The 19,453-nt window shown below is 29.5% G+C and overlaps 1 protein-coding gene across 1 annotated transcript in view; it reads right to left on the bottom strand.

Annotated features, from left to right (window-relative positions):
- The window catches only part of LOC128391749 (neuronal acetylcholine receptor subunit alpha-7-like), a 44,986-nt gene extending 34,788 nt beyond the window's left edge, over positions 1-10,198 (bottom strand). The window contains exon 1 of the mRNA XM_053351698.1: positions 9,502-10,198. Coding sequence (XP_053207673.1) covers positions 9,502-9,571 — 70 coding nt within the window. The 5' untranslated portion in view covers positions 9,572-10,198. The remainder of the gene's footprint in view (positions 1-9,501) is intronic.
- Between the last annotated feature and the right edge of the window lie 9,255 nt (positions 10,199-19,453).

Raw genomic sequence — 19,453 nt, 5'->3', positions numbered from 1 at the left:
CAAAAGATTCTGGAAGAAAAAGTTTCTTAAATCATCTATTCAGCAAAAGAGGAAATCATATCTTATCATCATCGCCATGACAGGTAATTGTTGGAGTTATTATCTTATTATGTTGCATTATTATTATTATACAAACAGGGTGAAAGGAAACTGAATCATTCTGAATTTTGTTATCCGAAAATATTGTTTGTAAAAGTTTTTTTTCCTTCATTTATTTCAAATGAAAACACTTCAGAGTAACAGATTCATTTAATGAATCCGATTCAACTACTGACCAGGAATGTTCATCACGAATAAAGTTCTGGTTCAGATTTAGAAGATGATAATTATTGAACTTTCAATGATGTTCAACTTATTATGATACAAAAGTAATGGCTCTTAATTAGATGATAACAATCAATTTACTGATCATTCCATGAGGTTTATCTTGAAATATTTTCCATGATATTTGATTACCACAAATATTTACCGAACTGATTTATAACCACTCTCATTATCAGATATGAGAAGCAACTAATTCGGAATTGTGTTTATCTTGATAATTACAGTTCTTAATGAATCAATAAGATTAATCCTGTTCATTAGGAGATTAGTTTTGTTGTAACGATGAAACAAAACTAATGTTTCCATTGGTGATTCCAATCATCTGAGGTCAGAACTTTTTTTTCTCGATTTTTTCTCATATAGCTTGTTCTAAACATTTACGATTCGATATTTATTGAAATTCATTCAAAATTACAATTTATTCTGATTCAGTCTCAGGGTGTGCCTTGGATCTTCATTAACATTTAATTCATCTGATTTTCCTGATTTTTGACATTATTATTTTTTTCTTACACATTGTCAACATGATAACCTGAACCATGGTGAACATTATTCAATGTAATACAATATGTGTGATACATGCCCACCGGTGAGGTGAAGAGGTTCAAGCAATGTATCATGAAGTAATTCAGATGAACAAAAAACCTTTGTTACCATGGTTGAGAGTTTGAATAAAGATTCAGCATTTTTTTACACTCGAATTGACTTGTTGATGTAATTTGAATATGTTCAGTTTTAAATTAGCTTTTTTTCAGCTCAATTTATCCCATGATTCTGTTTTATTTCCCTGCTGAGAATCTATCCCATCCTCTTTCCCCTGTTAACCATCATCAGCATCATGGTGACATTCAGCTTTCAATTCATTGAGATTTAGCCAATCAATGGATTTGCATTTCATGCTTATCTTTTTCCCCATGATTTTTATCCGTTCAGCTTTACCTCTTTCTCCCTGAAATCAGAGACTTTCACTGAATTTTGATTTTCAGAATTTAAATGTTTCAATGTTTGTTTCATGAAAATTTTCCCTCCTCTTTGTTTATTTACATGTTCAAATATCTTTAAATACATTACCCTAACTGTGGATTTAATGAAAAAAAAAATTCTCAACATGATTTGAATTGCTAATCAACAAGAATTAAAAGTAAATCGTAACGTTGATCTTTTTTTTTGTTGAATATCTGTTTGAATTTATCATGACTCTAAATCCTCATTAAGTTTTCACTCTGAAACTTTGAACACTTAATCAATGAGTCCATTGACACGAGTTGATTATGTAATCAATTTGGTTAACTCGTTGATTAAATTGTTCTCGATAAGATTAACAACTTACTGTTTATCTAATTGATAAACGATGATGTTGCTTTCTATTTTGATGTGATCAGAATGTAAACCTTTAAATGCTGATAATTAATGCAGTTAATTGTTGACAATTAGCCTCAAGATCAAAATGTTTTCCACTATTAAAGCTTAATTAATATACTTTTGTCAGGTTACATAATCCATTTTTTTCTGCTTCCATGTTATTCAAGTTACTTTTATGATAAAATGTTGATTAAGATGATTAATGTTTCCTTAAGTTGATAAAATAGCCTTGGGAGTGATTCTTAATGATAATGTAACACTCTGAGCACCATGAAAGTTAATGTTGATCACTTTTTGTATCATCATCATATAAAGTTTCAATTGTGATGATGAAAATCATGAGAGTCTTGAAAAATTCTGAGAATGATTAACAATCTGCCATGGAAATTCATTCATTCGGCTGATCATTGGTTATCTCATGAAAATCAATGACCCATTGAACAGTTGATTGTCAATAATATGCTTTTTTCAACCCACCATGAGAATCCACCGCCACTATTTACAATGAGATTATCTCTTTTCGACCATGAGTTTCATTCAAATCATGCTAATGAATCAACCTGAGAGCGATGAATTTCCAAAGGTAAAGGTTTTAATCGAGAAGAAAAGTCCAATTCCTCTGAAAATTCATGATCAATCCATAGATGGTAATATGAACATTTATCAGAATTACTTTGATGTGGAAGTAGCTCCAATACCCGTTGAACTTTTACCCTGAAAGTTCAGATGCTTGATTATCAGTATCGTCATTTAAATGAATACAACTGATAATGATCCTCATCAAAATTAATTACTAAGAGTACTAATTACCACTGATGGTGATAAACAACTGCAACTTTTACATGGGAAAATTAATATATATTCAACCTTAATTGAGCTCAATAAAATAATGATAATAAAACTAATTGCAATTGTAATAATTAAATCAAAAACAATTGTAACTTTGTTCAGATAATGAATTTTTTTTTCAAATGTTGAGATAAAGTCACGTAAACAAGTTCATATCTACTATGGTAATTCATGGGAATACTCAACTTTCCCCAATATAATATAATTCCCCTTTTATCTCAAGGTGATGAGTCAGAATCACCATGAACCAAATGATAATCATCTGAACAAATAATAGATCCTACAATTAATACCAATTCATTCATTTCATAATAAAAGCTAAACTTTTTTCTTAATATCAACTAACTTTGTTCCTGATCAGCTGATTCGGCGATTGGTCATTAGTAATAAGTGATTAGGAGTTTTGTGATTTCTTTTGATTCAGAACTTTTCATGTTCTATCACCATTATTATCATGATGATAAATTGATAACATCATCTAAATAACCTCGTTCATTATCAAAGTTATACAATGAATTTATTTTCATATTATCGTGACTAACAATCATTATAATATTAATACTTGCTACTTATTAAATTGTTTCAAATTTGTTCATATTGCTCATGCTACATGGTGAATTTCATGATAACATCGTGAAGGTTAGATAAATGCTATGAAATCTCATCAGATCAGATTATATTATCATTTATGATGATAAATGAACATTTTCCTCATCATTTTAACCTTAAATTCATCAGCCTGTGTATTAACCAAACCGTTGATAACAATTAACTTGATTCTTATATCAATCAGTTGAAAATGACAAGGGTTATGTGGTTTGACAATTGATCATTGAACAAATTAATTAACCTTCATTAAACATTAATTAAACTTAAACTGTTCAACCAAACCTTCAAATGATAAGACTGAGGATAAGATTGAACTTTGGTGTTTTTTAAAATCAACTATCAGAATAACTCATGATAATAATCATGAGATTATGATTAAGTTGATAATGATTAACTGTCAGAACAATTGTTTTATTATATCAAATGGCAATCATGGTTAGCTAACATTTTATAAAATCAAATACAGTTCAAGGTTCATTATCATTAGAAATCATCATCTATTAATAATGATTATCATGGGAATAAAATTAATGATTTACCATGAAAATAACATGAAAACTTTTTGTTCAGTTTAATTTACTTCATATTCACCTAAACCATATGAATTGTTATTCATCTTTAAATTAGTTTAGATCTTAATTTCCGGTTAACCAGGTTCATCATAATCATCATCAAGTTAATTAATATTAATAATAATCAAGGAAACAATCATGATTATCCTTACATGTAACTTTAGTAGCTTTTAATACAAACTGAGCATTTAAATCAATTGTAATAGTTTAAGTAATCCAATGATTACAATTGTTGAACTAATCACTATAACCACAATGAGATGATTAGAAGTTGATTTGATTAGTTTTGGTTTTGATTTTGTTTTGATTATTAGGAAAAGTTAATTTAGTTTAAATTGATCAAGTATTAGTGTGAATAACTTCAAGTCTATTGGTAGTTTACTTTAATCGATTTGTTGTTTAATGATTTAATTGTTGGTCGTAATTTAGTTTTAATTGTTGGGTTCACATTTTGATCATGAAGATTTTTAACTTTACCAGAATTTTTTTCTTGAGAAAAATTAGTTTCAGTTGGTGTGCTTGATGGTTTATTTTTCTGTGGGAAATTTAATTGCAATTACTTTTGATTGTTGATGTCAAGTATCAATCTTATTGTTCAGTAGATTGTCAAAAATTGAGGTAAATGTCTTGAAATTTTTTCCTTTCCTTTATCTTTTTTCAGTTGTGTCAAAATCCATTGATGTGTCATCTTCACCATGTCAATTTCATTCAGTCCTGTGTTGATGATAAAATCACCAGAATTCTAATCACTGAACATGATGATGATGATGATGATGATGATGATGATAAGGATAATATTGATTCTTGACATAGAAACACGTATTCTTACTTAGCCTTTTGCTTTTCTGTTCCCATGGAAAAAGTTGAGATAACTCTTGAAGATTTCTACTCATTGTTTCCTACCTATCAAAGTGAAAAGGTTATCAACAAAATGTTCACCCAATTCCGAGTATCCTTCATGAATGTGTAATAAACTATTATCATCGTGATGATATTTTCTCACATTTACTGGGAAAAAAAGACTACTGGAAATTAATCATCATGAAAACTTGAATATCTCATGATTACTCTTAGGGAAGTCTAAGTTTAGACTTTTGAATTCAACATTGAACATTTATCATGAAAGTGAGAGAGAGAAAGAGAAAGTATATAAAAGGTGAGAAAGAATAGAAAAAATGTTTTTTTCTCGAAATTCTTTTTTTTCATCAGCATTCTTTGTACGATAATTTTCATTCTTTACTTGAAGTTTTCATGATAATTATCATCTTCATCATTAACTTATGGTTTCCAATCTCTGAATTGAATTCATGATTGATGATATTCATTTGAGTGTTTGTTTTGAACCATTAAAGTCAATGGTGTTTTTGACCAACAATTTATTCTGATTCATTTTCATTTGACAGAGAAAAATAGTTAATAACAAATTCTGAATAAAGCCAATGATAAATTGTTATCATGAATGAAGCAAAAGTTTCATCATGGTGACTTGACAAGGTTTGATTGTTTATCCAAGTATATTGGGATATTACCAATGATTTACATGGTGGTTTGAAATTCATTTTTTTTTTATTCCACTGAATTTGAATTCAATTAGAATTACCAAAAAGAAAAGAAAAGAAAAAATCAAATTTCTATTCTACTGAACAAATTGGATATTGAGAATAATAATATGATGAAAAAAAAATCTTTATTCGAACACAAAAAGAGAAATTGTGATTTAGAACTTTGTCCTAATTCACTAGAACGTAATACTATTATATGATGATAAGTAATTACGAATTTCGATCAACAAGTTTCAAGACAAGAATCGAACTAAAAATTTGAGGTTAACTTTTCAAAGGAAATGACAAATTGATGAGATGGGAAGATGATATTATAAAGAAGAAGATGATGAGAAGAAGAAGATGATAAGAAGATAAGATGAGAAGAAAAGAGAGCAAAATAATAGAGGATGAAAATCTAATAAGGAAACGAATGGTCAAAGAACAAGAAGAAAGTTCCAAAAAAAAGAGAAAAGAAAATAACATCATGAAGGAAATTATCATCATCACCTAAGCTTACCTGGGGTATTTACCTGTTCATCTTGGTGTGAAAGGATATTAGTTCATGATACATGGAGTTTATCATGATATTTATTCATCTTGAAATAAGAGTAAGAGGAGAGCGAAAAAATAAATTCGAAACTTTTTGTTTCGATATGAGATGAAGAAAATATGGAGAAAATGCTGATTCAGAATCTGGGGGGGGGAATTCATATGTATCAGGATGTATGAATATCAATCCATGTATTTGGTAAATATGACGATGATCATGATCAGGGTTAAGATAACAAAGGAAATTGTTGTTTAAACAATAACGTTTAATAGGCTTAGTTTCATGAGTATCATCATAATTATCATGATTTCATGAGAATTGAACACTCATAATATCAACCTGATGAAAATAGAAACCCATTTATTGTTAACTGTTTACAATCAATCTTGATTAACTTGTCTTTCCATGATATTTATCGTATCATGTATTAAATATTTGAAACAAATATCATGATTGTTTATTGTTGAACAAAAAAAAAGTCTCAATGAATAAGTTTTGAGTTTAAATATCTTGATCATTTCTTTGAATTGAATCTCATATACATGGTAATAATAATCATCAAAATTGAACAAAATTCAAGATTATCGGGTTTACTGAGTTTGAATGAATCATCAACAGGGAGAAAGAGGGAGAGGGAGGTTGAGAGAGGGAGGGAGAGAGCAAAGAAAAACTTTTCTCATCAAATTTTATCTTTTTCTTATAAAATCCCAGTAAATGTTATATGAGATTTTCTAACTATTAATATGATTATTATACCTTTAAGATGAAAAGTTTATCTTCTTCCTCTCTCATCATCTCTTTCTCATCATTTCAATTCGATTTTTCTTCATCATCATCTTTTTTTTCCTCTCCTCTTCATCATAGATATCATCTGATCTCAACTCTTATTATTAATATATTTTCACCCTTCGTTGAGACGAGAATGAGTTCTTCAGGTGAGAATATAAAATGAAAGGTAAAAGCAAATTGAAATGAGAAGAGGATCATGAGAGATGATAAAAGTTCATCTAAAAGCAATAACCATCATTGAGATTGATATTTTCAGGGAAACAAAAATGATACAATAACAATAGAGATAAATTTTCACCTTTCAGACCTTAACTGATATCAGTATGATGATAAAATAATAATACTTTCCCTGGTTAGGATACAAGTTATTCATAAATTAATAGTAATTATCATTGTATTCAATACAGTTCTGAGTCATTTTATGTTGAATAAAAATTGAAATTATCTGAAACATTGAGCAACTTGAACTTTTCCCTGGTTCCAAACACTATTTTACTTTCCATGATAATGATAATCATCATGATATTATGAACTTTTTATTTCCTTACCCATCACATGGGAATCAGGTGAAATTAGTTGATGTTATTATTATTATCGCTAACAAAAGTGAAATGTAAACATTGATTCTTACAAAGTATTTCTTGTTACATATTCCAGGGTGATAGTTGTATGAATTTCATGAGGAAATGAAGATGGAAAATGGAGTTGGAAAATTTTCCATCTGAAGAGTCAGAGATTTCTCATTTTGACTCGTTCAACCAATGAATGTCCACTCTCTTTAATGAACATGAGATCATCAGGTCCATAGAACTCAGAAACTATCATGATACTCAGAGTGAGAATGAATTATTTCACCCTGGAGGTTGATAACTATCGGTTCAAACTGAGTATTATTAGTTATTGTTGTTCCTGATTATTATTAGATTGAAATTATATTACGATTACCTTGAAGGTGCAGTTTTTTCATCCTCTTTTTGTTGATTTCATGATAACAATTGGAATTAAGATGAGTCATCATGATTCTTGTTCCCTGTCATCATTAGACAAAAATAACATCATATTTCATGAAGATAATCATCATCTCCTTTGATCAGATTGTTCAGACTTTGATTAATATCCTTTTCCTTTTTTTCATTCACCCTGTAAGCTGAATTGAACCTCATGGTGTTTGTTAATTTTCATAGATATTCATTGTATTCATAATGATTCAATGAGCTATTCAAATGATTATTATTAATAATCTTGGAGTAATTTTTATTACTCTCAATGTTATTCATTGAATTTTCTGAGTTATGATTGATGTTTTCATGTTTTATTTAATCATAATCATACATTGATGATAATTGAATCATGGATTCATGTTCACTTGTAAATCTATGGTGATTATATCAAATTGTTCATGACATTCATTGCTAATAATTAGTTAACTCTGGTTACATGAAAATTTGGGTGAAACTCTTGTATCATGAAGATGTATTCAAATTACTGATGAAAAAATTGTTCTTATGAAAAGTTGAAAATAATTTTCCCTCTGGATTAGCATTGAAACTTTCAGGATAAGATTGAAATTGGAAATTCAGTGAGTCAGATAATTTGATTTTACTTTTCATTTTCTTATCGAGTATTGATAATGGGCTGTTAGTCTTTTTTATGTTCATCTTAAGTCATCATGATCATTTCATGATGGTCACTAATGTTCAGAAATGGTCAATCAATGTACAGAGTGAAACAATGTTATCAATTCTTAATGATATCGTTCAATTCAATCAAGTCCATCTCTTCAGTCCATAGATTGAGATATAAACAGAATTGAGTCAAGAATTTTTCAGCATTGTCCTTTTTTTTACTCTCTCAGAGATAAATGTTGTCATTATCAGATTAGTTTCGGTGAGTTCATCAACTTTTCTATGGGAATTTACTGAAATTCCAAAGTTCAGAATGGAATTTTCAGTTTGTAGATTGTTGTTGTTTTTTAGAGATGAATGAAAATTGACCAGAAGAAAAAAAAATACGATTAAAAAACTAATAGTAGCAAATTCCAATTCCAGTTTCTACTCGACAAATTGGACCTCATTATCATTGGTATTTCGAGACAAACATCATGCAAAATCAATCACATCTTGTCAAGACGATTCTGAGAGTCAGAACTTTTTTCTATCTCTAATAGTTGGATAAACTTAATGTCAAGTGGGAGGATAAGGGAAGTAGATCCGCACTCGAAGAGGGCTACTTGAGGTGGGAATACTAGTAGTATTGGAACTCATGGAACTCATGGAACTATTAATAGAGTGAGAGAGAGAGAGAGAGATGAAATGTACGAAACATTCCCATGGATAATACATGATAATTTATCTCAATCTTCTGAATAGAATCAATATTTTTCTCTTTCTCTCTCAAATTTATTATCAAGGAAAATACAATTGATCAGAATACGATAATAATACAATTCTCAAGCATCTTCAAGTATAACTAAATAATAAATTATTTCCTATTGTAATATCATGTTCATGAGATAAGATATTGATCAGAATCATGTAATCATCTTGAAAATGAATATTCAAGCTTTCCCATTCATGAGCATAAAAAATTAGCAATTCAAATACAAATATAATCTTTTTTCATTATCCAATTCATATAATCATCTCCCGCATCAATTTTATCCTCTTGACCACTATGTTGACCATCATCTCCACCCTTTTATTTTGAACAATAAAAAAAAATTTGATTCCACTTTGAATTTCAATCCAATGATTTAGCCTCATGATTAGTTGATATTGATTGTTGTTCACTGGTCAATATATTGATTGGTAATTAAGTTAATTGTTTTTCTTTCTCGTTGTTTTTGATTATTACGTTGAATCGTTCATCTAATTAGATTAAATTAATTTGATTGATTACTTACCTTGTTTAAGGTTGAAAAAAGTGACCAAGAAAAATAAATATGTTGATTGAATGAGAGTTGAAATGTTCATTGAAGTTAATTGTTGACACTTTATTAAATCACGTTTAAATATGATTGATTAGTTATTTGTTGCTAATTGTTGATCTAACGAACCGTCAAACTAATTTGACTTATCCAACAAGTGATTAACTTAATTGTCGGTGTTAAACTTTTCACACAACAATTAGAAAGTTGATTACAATGAAATTCAATACAATTCATATTTACCAAGCAAACATAAAAACAATTAACCAGATAATCAATAAACAAACATCAAATTATGACAATCAAAACTAATTGTTATTAAATGGTTTGGATATATCCAAAAGGTAATGATGTTGATCAGTTGACACCAGGTCACAATTTGATGAAACAATTAAGTCATAGATTTAGTTATTTAAACGAGACAAGGGAAATCGGTGGATTGATTAATTGTGGTGATGAACAATTAAAAGGTTGACAATTTAATTTGATTGTTTGGATTGTATGATAAAACTACTAAATCTAAAGACTTAAAGAAAAGTGAACAGTTGAAAAAAAAACATGAGACTCATTGGTGGGAACCTGAAGAGTTTGCTCAGGGTGGGAAGATGAAATTGATGAGGATGAGGATGAAAATGATGATGAAGATGAAGATGATGATGATGATGAAGATATAGGTATATGGTTGGTGTGTTTATATTATTTGATTCAGCTCAGTTTTGAGAGGAATCATCTGATGATGAAAGTGAGAGAGAGAGAGAGAGAGAGAGAGAGAGAGACATTGAAAAGGTAAATCAGATGATGAAAATAATCATATTGATGATGAGAAAGTGATAAAAGGTTGGAAATGAGTGCTCAATGTTAATCCCTGGTAAATGATGATGAAAATAACTGTAAATTATTAATTGACCATTACTTTCAAATAATATCTTTAAACTGACCTTTAAACTTGATTGAAAGTTCAATTCTTGAAAACATTTTGATTGATTCCGATCAATCAATTGATTGTTTTTTCATCGTCATCATGGAAAAAGCTTTTACCTTTTACATGATACATTTCAAGAATTGTTCAGTGAAATTCTGAATCATGAGAAACCATTTAATCATAAATATCTTGTTCTTTATCAACAAAGACCATTATCATCATGATGATATCTTCATTGATGATAAACCAGTATGGATGATAATAAATAGATGATGATAAGCTGAGTGATTAATATATGATAAATGCTGAAGAAAAGGATTATCATTTAATTTTGTCACTTAATCGGAACCCGATTTGAAATCTGGTTTTCGGGTCAATGGTCATCATGATTTGGGTGAAAATTTGAATATTATTATTCATTTCGGTGATTATGATTATCATTAAATGAGATTGTACTTTTGTTTTGAAAAAGCAATTAAATTAAATGAGAATCTGATTTAATGATGAAAATTGGGTTTGGAAAATTAAATGATGAGATTTGATTGATTTGGAGGATTGAATTGATTTTGATAATGAGAAAGTTAATTTATTCACTGAATCAGGATTACTTTTCAATCAACTATTCAGTTGATTAAGTTGATTACGTTAATTATCGTGAATTATTATTAGTATTGAAATGAAAATTTCTTCATTGGTTATAATTAAGAAAAAGCATCAAAAAAGTTTCTCTTTCTATCTTATATAATGAGAAAAAGAGAGAGAGAGAGAGGAAAAGTTCTGGTAGGAAATATTTTCTTTCATGAAAATTGTAACATGAGCATTGAAATGGTGTCATGTGAGTTGCAAATGATGATACCTTATGACTTATTATTCAGCATTTACCTTAGTCAATAGATTTAATGATGTTATTATCATAATTAACCTTATCATCAACTGAACCTTCAGGATTTTCCATGATAAAGATCAGAACTTGTGATCATGTGGATGCTCATTCATTAGACAATGATACTGAATCATTTCAGAGGAAAATGGTTGAAAATATTGAAGATAATGAGAAATTGTTATTATTATCATTCATAATTCTGGGTATTCATGAATATCGGTCAATATATCTGTGTATTAGTAATGAATCAACATGATATCAGAACTTTATCTCAATATAGTCAGATTAACTTCTTGAATAATAATTCAAACGGTCAAACAATGAATTCAAATTTTCAGATGATTGTCATGATTATGATCCATGAGATTAAAAATCATCTCATGATATTCAGATTTTCCCTCTCTCTCTTTCAATATCATGGGAGATATTTCTCAGAATTTTCTATTTCCCTAATCGCAATTTGAAATTCAGAAAATTTTATTTCATTTTTTTCATATTAAACTGAATCAATCGATTGGAATGAAATTTTATCATGAACAAATTATTTTCAACCTTGTTCATGTAAATATATATTATTCATACCTAGATTCATCTTGGGTGAAATTTGTTTCCTGCTATCATGACAACTAAAAATTTCCTCTACTTGTAACCTCAGTTTTTGATATCCGATGTCCACACAGTTCCGGTTTCTATTGTTCTTGACCGGAAATTGGATTGAAAATTCAATTGTTTCCTGGTAATTGTATTGGAATTGCTCAGATACTAGATAACAAAAACAACTCAAAATAATTCACAATCTAAATCATGGTGAAAATCAAGAGGGTGAACAAAAAATAAGAATCGACTTGAAACTTAATCATGAAACTCAATTCAAGTTTACGCTCATGAGAAAGTGAAACAATATCATCAGAAAATGATCAAGGTGAATGCATATTTATTGGATATTATTATGATGATGAGAAACATTTTCGAGGAAACAAAAGTTGCGAATTTCAGAATTTGGAATTGGAAAATTGGGTGAATTTCAATTTTCCATGAGAAAATGATAAGTTGATGATATTATCGTTTCTATTATGATTAACTACTGATATCATTTGATTCAGAGTTAATATAACATGTAATGAGAATACAATGTTTACAATTGCGAGAGAAAATTGAATTCATGAAATTATTCCTGAATTCTGTGTTTATCTAAAGCATCATTGTCAATTCTGTGACAACTGGGTGGGGCTGTTTTCATGAGAATGATGAATTCATTTTCCAATTATTTCACTTTTTATTCAGACAACTGAGTAAATATATTATTCAGATTCCAATTGAACCAGGAAACCATGAAGCTTTTGCTCATGATGAATAAAAAGATTCACCATTCATTGAGTTATAATGGTCATCATGATTTTCATTCAGTTCAGGGGAGATTCAGTGAGAGAGGATTATGATTAACTCTCGATGATTAAGGTCAATTGTTAATTGTTCATATATAGATTAATAATGTTTTTCTAATTCTGATCTTCAAAACTTTTCCTTTGGGAATTTTAAAAGTTTCAATTCTTGATTGTTGAACATCATGATTACCATCACTGTAACAATTAATAATAATTAGCGTTAATCATGAAGGTGATTAACTGATTAACAATATTTACTTTTTTTTTGGAATTGAAAATAACAACTAAGTTTTTATTGTTAGATGAAACTATCAACCAATGATTAGAGTAAATTTTTTGTTGATAATTTAACGAGTAACAATTAACTTCTGGTTATTAGTTGATTGTAATCATTATTGTTGGTTTAAGTTTTAATTATTTCCTTATGATTTATGGTTACATTATTTACTTTTTTGTAGTTCTATGTGTTGATTTTATTCACATAAATGATTAGAGTAATTAAGATATCATCAAGTAATTAAATGTGTAATTTGATGAGTTAAAAGACAATTAGTTTAATCATTTTTTTTTTCTTCTTCTGTAATTGTAATCATCATAATAAATCATTTAGATTTTGTTGAAAACTTTGAGAGCAAGAGACTAAGGAAAAACATATAATATAATTTGTAAACAAGTGAGAAAGGGATAAAAGGATAGAAAATTATTTTCAATTCAATTAAATTGATTTAGAATTGAACAGAGAAAGTTACAATTAGTTAAATTGTCGATGAACTTGAAGGGATGAAAAATAATAATATAAATTTGTCTCAGGAGAGAAAACAAAAATTCAGCAAACTGGCAAATTTGCTTATTCTTCACGAGATGTCACCAGCTACTTGGGAGATGAAAATTGGAAAGTAAATTAACATTTTGTGTTGATTGTTGGTGATTAGATTGTTGATTCCGAGAAGTTTGCTAATCAGTTTTTGATCGTCATCAATGTAAAGGTTAAATCAATTCTAGATTGAAAGATATAAATGAAATTCGCAGGAATATATTAATAATAATAATAATAATCTTTGTTCCGAGAGTTTGATCATCAGAATAATTTTTTTTTGTTCTTCATTCTTAATTCCAACAATTTAAGATGTTCCTTGTTTTAATTTGATCCGTTTCTTTTCATTTTCATCAGTGGATGGCTTCGTAAATTGTTGTTCGTTAGTTGATTATAACTAATTGTTGCTTTTTTTGGTTGTTATGGTGATGGTGATGCTCAGTATTTTTTTTAAATGGTGGGAGGATTCTTGATGCTGTTCAATTGTTGTTCATTATATATTAATATTAGTAGTAGTAAAAACACACAAGATAGCACATTTTTATTGATTATTGATCGATTTTGAATTTTCGATCGAACCGAATCATCCAACATATCTATCGATAGGTAATTGATTGGGGAATAATAATTTGATAATTTTTGATTGATTTATTGATTGATTATTGATTTTTAATTAAAAACTATAAATAAATAATTTGACTTAATTTGACCTAATTTATGAGTGAGCAATTGGAATAAAAACTCCAAACAATTTTTCATTACATTCAGTTTCAAAATGGAATCTTGTAAAGCTTGTGGTCTGGTTGCTAAAGGTGATTTAAGTCAATATTTTATCGATTATTATGAAAGTATTGGTTATCAAACTTGTTACTCTGAAAAGTATAGGACTCCATTGAAACGAATGGAATCATATGTCAATTGGCCTAAACCAGAATTGGATATAAAAAAGTTGGTAGATGCTGGATTTTTCTACAGGGGTGTAAGAGATTTAGTATCTTGTTTCCATTGTGGTCTCAACGTACATGAATGGCAACCAGATGACGATCCATTAATCGAGCACTTGAAGTTTAACGCTAAATGTGACTACCTATATGTAAAATGTGGTACAATGTTCCTAGCTAAGACATGCTATGACCTACAAGGCGAAATACCACTAGCTGAACTATCAAGAACTGAAATTGATCGATACAACTGTAAAGTTTGTAAAGAGATGGAAGTTGGATGTACCTTCTATCCATGTGAACATGCAGTAGCATGTACAAACTGTACTGTCAAGCTCTCGAAATGTCCGGTATGTGATCACCAAATCAGAAAAGTATTAAGGTTAACATTTACTGATTAATCTTTCATTCAACGAGGATGGCTCTTTGTGAAAACATCACAGTTAATAATGTTGTCATGTCATTTACATTGAGTTCAAAGCTTTCTCGAGAAAAAATTAAACTTCACTACCCATCAATTAAATACCCCAAAAAGTTTTCAGGTGGAATTTTAAAGTATGTTGATGGATGTATGTTAATTTTCGATTCTGGAAAAATTATTGTAACAGGAATTAAGAACTGTGCAACCTCTTTCAATTTAATAAACCGTTTTTGTAACAATTATCCATCAAAAATTGAATACACTAGTTTTAAAGTTGTCAACATCGTAGCTCATTCAAGGTTATCAAATGAGTTTGATTATTCAGTTCTGAAGAGATTCCCAATGTACTCATATGAGCCCGAGTTATTTCCAGGAACACACATCAAAGTGGACGATTCAAAAGTGATTTTTATCGTTTTTAAAACAGGAAGAATAACAGTAACTGGTATTAAAGATTATGGAGAGATAGATAAATACTTTTATAGATTTAAATCTTTAGCAGAGATAATATAAAGCCATAAGGATCTATGAAAAACCAAACAATAAACATGGACGCATCTGAGAGTTATAAAATTTGGTGTAAAAAAGTTCTATTCACTGTACAGTTAGCTGTGTTGATATCAATGTTGATCACAGCAATTGTCAACATTGTCATGAAAACTGGGAATCTACCACTTTGGACGGCTCTATTAGGATCATCATTAGGCTATCTTCTTCCAACACCAAGGTTTCAATCAAGCAAGAGTCCAGATAATGTTACTACAAGCTCCAATCCTTCCTCAATTATATCATGAAAACTTAATATAAAAAAATAAAATAAATTTGTACAACAAAACAATGACTTTTTCAATTTATTTAAAACACCCTTTCACGATGTACATATCAGGGCCAACTGGGTCTGGTAAAACTTATTTTGTACGTAATATGATAAACGCGGCTGGTAAAATATGTGATCCAGCGCCTACGAAAATAACATATTTCTATGGTGAATATCAAAAAATGTTCAATTCGATGCCTAATGTCAAATTTATAGAGGGATTATCAGAAGAACATATATCACAAGCTGGCGGAGAAGAGCCTGAATGGATAGTAATAGATGATTTAATGTTAGAAGCAAGTAATCAAACATTGATTAGTAATCTATTTACAAGAGGTTCTCATCATAGAAACATTTCAGTTATACTCATCACTCAAAATTTCTTCGTCAGAGGGAAAGAAAGTCGAAATATAAGTTTGAACAGTCAATATGTTGTTTGTTATAAGAATCCAAGAGACAAATCAATGATAACAAATATAGCTAGACAGATGTTTCCATCTAAAATAAAAAAATTTCAAAATGTTTTTGAAAATGCTACAATTAGACCATATTCATATCTATTTATTGATTTAAAACCTGACACAGATGAGAAAGTAAGACTGCTTACAAATATTTTCAATGAAAATGACGAGCCAATGATAGCTTATTCTCTTTAAATTTATATAAAAGAAATAATGATTTGTGATCAAACAACATGTCAATCGAAGGCGTTAAAAAGTGTCTTCCAACATTGAAAAAACTTGCTAAAGCAAAGACAAAGAAAGAGAGAAATATTCTATTAAAAAAAGCAAAGTCTTGTATCTATTATTCAATCTCAGAGATAAGTAAGAATACATTGAACGGAAACATTCCAATTGATCAAAACCAGAAAAAGAAAATTTCAGCGTACAAAAAACAGTTGAGAAGACTATCTAAGAAATCAGGTGTTCCTTTAAAAGAGAGAAAAGAAATTATTATACAATCAGGAGGAGCTTTTCTGCCAGCTTTACTTTGGCCAGCACTTTCTTATCTTGGTGGTAAATTAGCTGATAAATACATGTAATGAATGTTCTTAATAAAATGGTTCTGATACCAGAGAAGGAATATCAAATTTTGAAAAATAGTGAAATAAATACTAATCTACCTAAAATAGATGAACAACAAAAAGAATCTAGTACAGATAAAAGTGTATTGAAAGAATATAGAGATTCATTATCTGAAGCAATAAAAAGATTCGAAAAGAAAAAGACAATAAGAAAATCAATAAAAAAGGTGAAACCAAAACCAGTCATTTCAACTAACATCAAATGGAAAGATATGAAAATCTTTTGAAAAATGTTTACTATGACATAAAAAGTAAAGGAAGTTTCGGTGGAGCTCAAAGGTTATTTGATATTGCTAAGCAAACAGATTCAACAATCCAACTTCAAGATGTAAAGGAATGGTTGAAAAGTCAAGATACATACACGAACTTTCGACCCAGAAAACAGAGGTTTTTACGTTTACCAATTTTAGTTGATAGAATTGATGAACAATGGCAAGCTGATTTGATGGATATGTCATATTGGAGTTCAGAGAATGATGGTAAAAGATACATTCTTGTGGTTATCGATGTCTTGAGTAGATACGCTTGGACAGAACCCGTTGCAGATAAATCAGCCAAGACAATAATAGAAGCATTTGGTAAAATCTTTTCCAAGGGTAGAAAACCTGAGAAATTACAAACAGACCAAGGAAAAGAGTTTAAAAACAAATTTTTAACTCGATTCTGTTTGACTAATGGTGTTCATTATTTCACAACAACTGACAATTCAGTTAAATGTGCTATTGTAGAAAGATTGATTCGGACTTTACGTTCACGAATATATCGTTATATTTATTGGAAGCATACACACAGATTTATTGATGACTTGCAGTTGATTGTTGATAATTACAACGATTCGTATCATAGAACAATAAAAACATCACCCAGCTCTGTCAACACAGAGAATCAACAATCGATTGTCACAACTATCCAATCATCATTGAAATCGGATAAGAATAGAAAAAGAGGTTTCAGTGTAAACGATAAAGTTAAAATTCCTCTAAACGAGACATCTGATAAAGGTACAGCACAACAATGGACAGATGAAGTATTTAAAGTAAAATCTGTTAAAGAAACACCTACCAAGTTCGTATATAAGCTTGAAGATCTAGCTGGAGAGAAAATATCATCAATTTTCTATCCAGAAGAATTACAAAAAGTTTCATTTAACCCTGATGGTAGGTTTAGAGTATCAAAAGTCTTGAAAAAAGATTACGATAGAGAAAAAAGATTATATAAGTACTTTGTGAGATGGGAAGGATGGCCAAAGAAATTTGATAGTTGGGTCTGGGATTTGGACAATTTATCTGAAAAGAAATGACAGAACAATCATCATTCACAATTGACTTAGTTTCGAATGGGTCAATGGATATATACCCCAAAAACACAATTTCAGCTTTTCAAAACCGAATCGATCCTCCTTTAGAGTTATCTGGTGATTGGGAAGTTGGATTAACAGAAGTTTATTTTCCACTCAAATTCTCTGGAGAAACTGAAATAAAATATAAAATAAAATCCAAACGTTTTTACAAGTACATTGATTATGAACATCTATTTCAGGATGTTGAATGGGTTGATGCTTCTCCTGAACAAACAATTCATTTTTTTATATCGGACTCTCGTGAAAAAGTGATTGAGAAGATAAATCAGAGTTTTCAAGAAGCATTCATACCTCCTTCTTTTACTCCTCGAGATGATGTCAAAGATCAGAATCTTGAAATAACTACAAATGAATTGAAATTAGGAATTATTTACAGCAATGAAACAAGTAAAAATATAAGGATACCTCTAAAAAGCGACCATGGAGCAGAATATTTTAAATTCGACTGGTGGGGTCCCGGTGGCATAACTGAACGAGGAAGGAAATATGTGATTGATACAAATACAATGCATAAGGCTCACTGTGGACTCATTTATGCTCCATTTTTTACTACAGAAGTGAAAAAATATTTAGGCATAAACCATGTCCCAGATGAAGACCTCTCATACTATAAACAGATAATTGTACTTGATCCTAGAGAAAAAATTAACTTTGCAGCCAAGGAAAATGATAAAATTTTTCTAATGTATTTATATACTGATATTATCCAAGATCATATAGTAGGTGGGACTCAATCTCCTGTGTTACGTGCTCTGCCATTAACAAGTGGCATCTACAAAGATATCGGATATTGTACATTTTCTCATCGAATATATTACCCTGTTCGAAAAAACCACATTGGTGAAATATCAGTGCTTGCTACTCACGACTCTGGAGAGCAGGTAAAATTTGAATCTGGTGGAAGAATGTTTTTAAGTTTAGATTTTAGAAAAAAGACAAAAGTTGTATAAAGAATGAATTTTAAACATTCACCACTCAAACATGTATCGAAAATCATATTGTCCTAAAGATAGTGATTTCAATCACTACTATACTAACCAGAGTGGTTCAGGGTTTGGTGACATAAGAATTGTACGTGCCCCTAGATATCAAAGAGGTTATGGATTTGGAAGTTTTTTCTCAAGATTAGCTATGCCACTTTTAAAATATATTGGAAAAGAAGCATTAGATAAAGGTGTAACACTTGGTAAACGTGTTGTACAAGACCCACAAATTCAAAAAGCATTCAAAGAAAGTGTTTCTGATTTAGCATCAAAAGGTCTAGAAAAGATAAAGGCAAAAGCTCAAGTGGGAAGTGGACA

This window comes from Panonychus citri, unplaced genomic scaffold (genome assembly GCF_014898815.1).
Source record: "Panonychus citri isolate SS breed McGregor unplaced genomic scaffold, ASM1489881v1 Contig00135, whole genome shotgun sequence".
NCBI lineage: Eukaryota > Metazoa > Arthropoda > Arachnida > Trombidiformes > Tetranychidae > Panonychus > Panonychus citri.
Note: the sequence above shows the minus strand (reverse complement) of the source record. Positions and strands in the feature narration are given on the sequence as shown.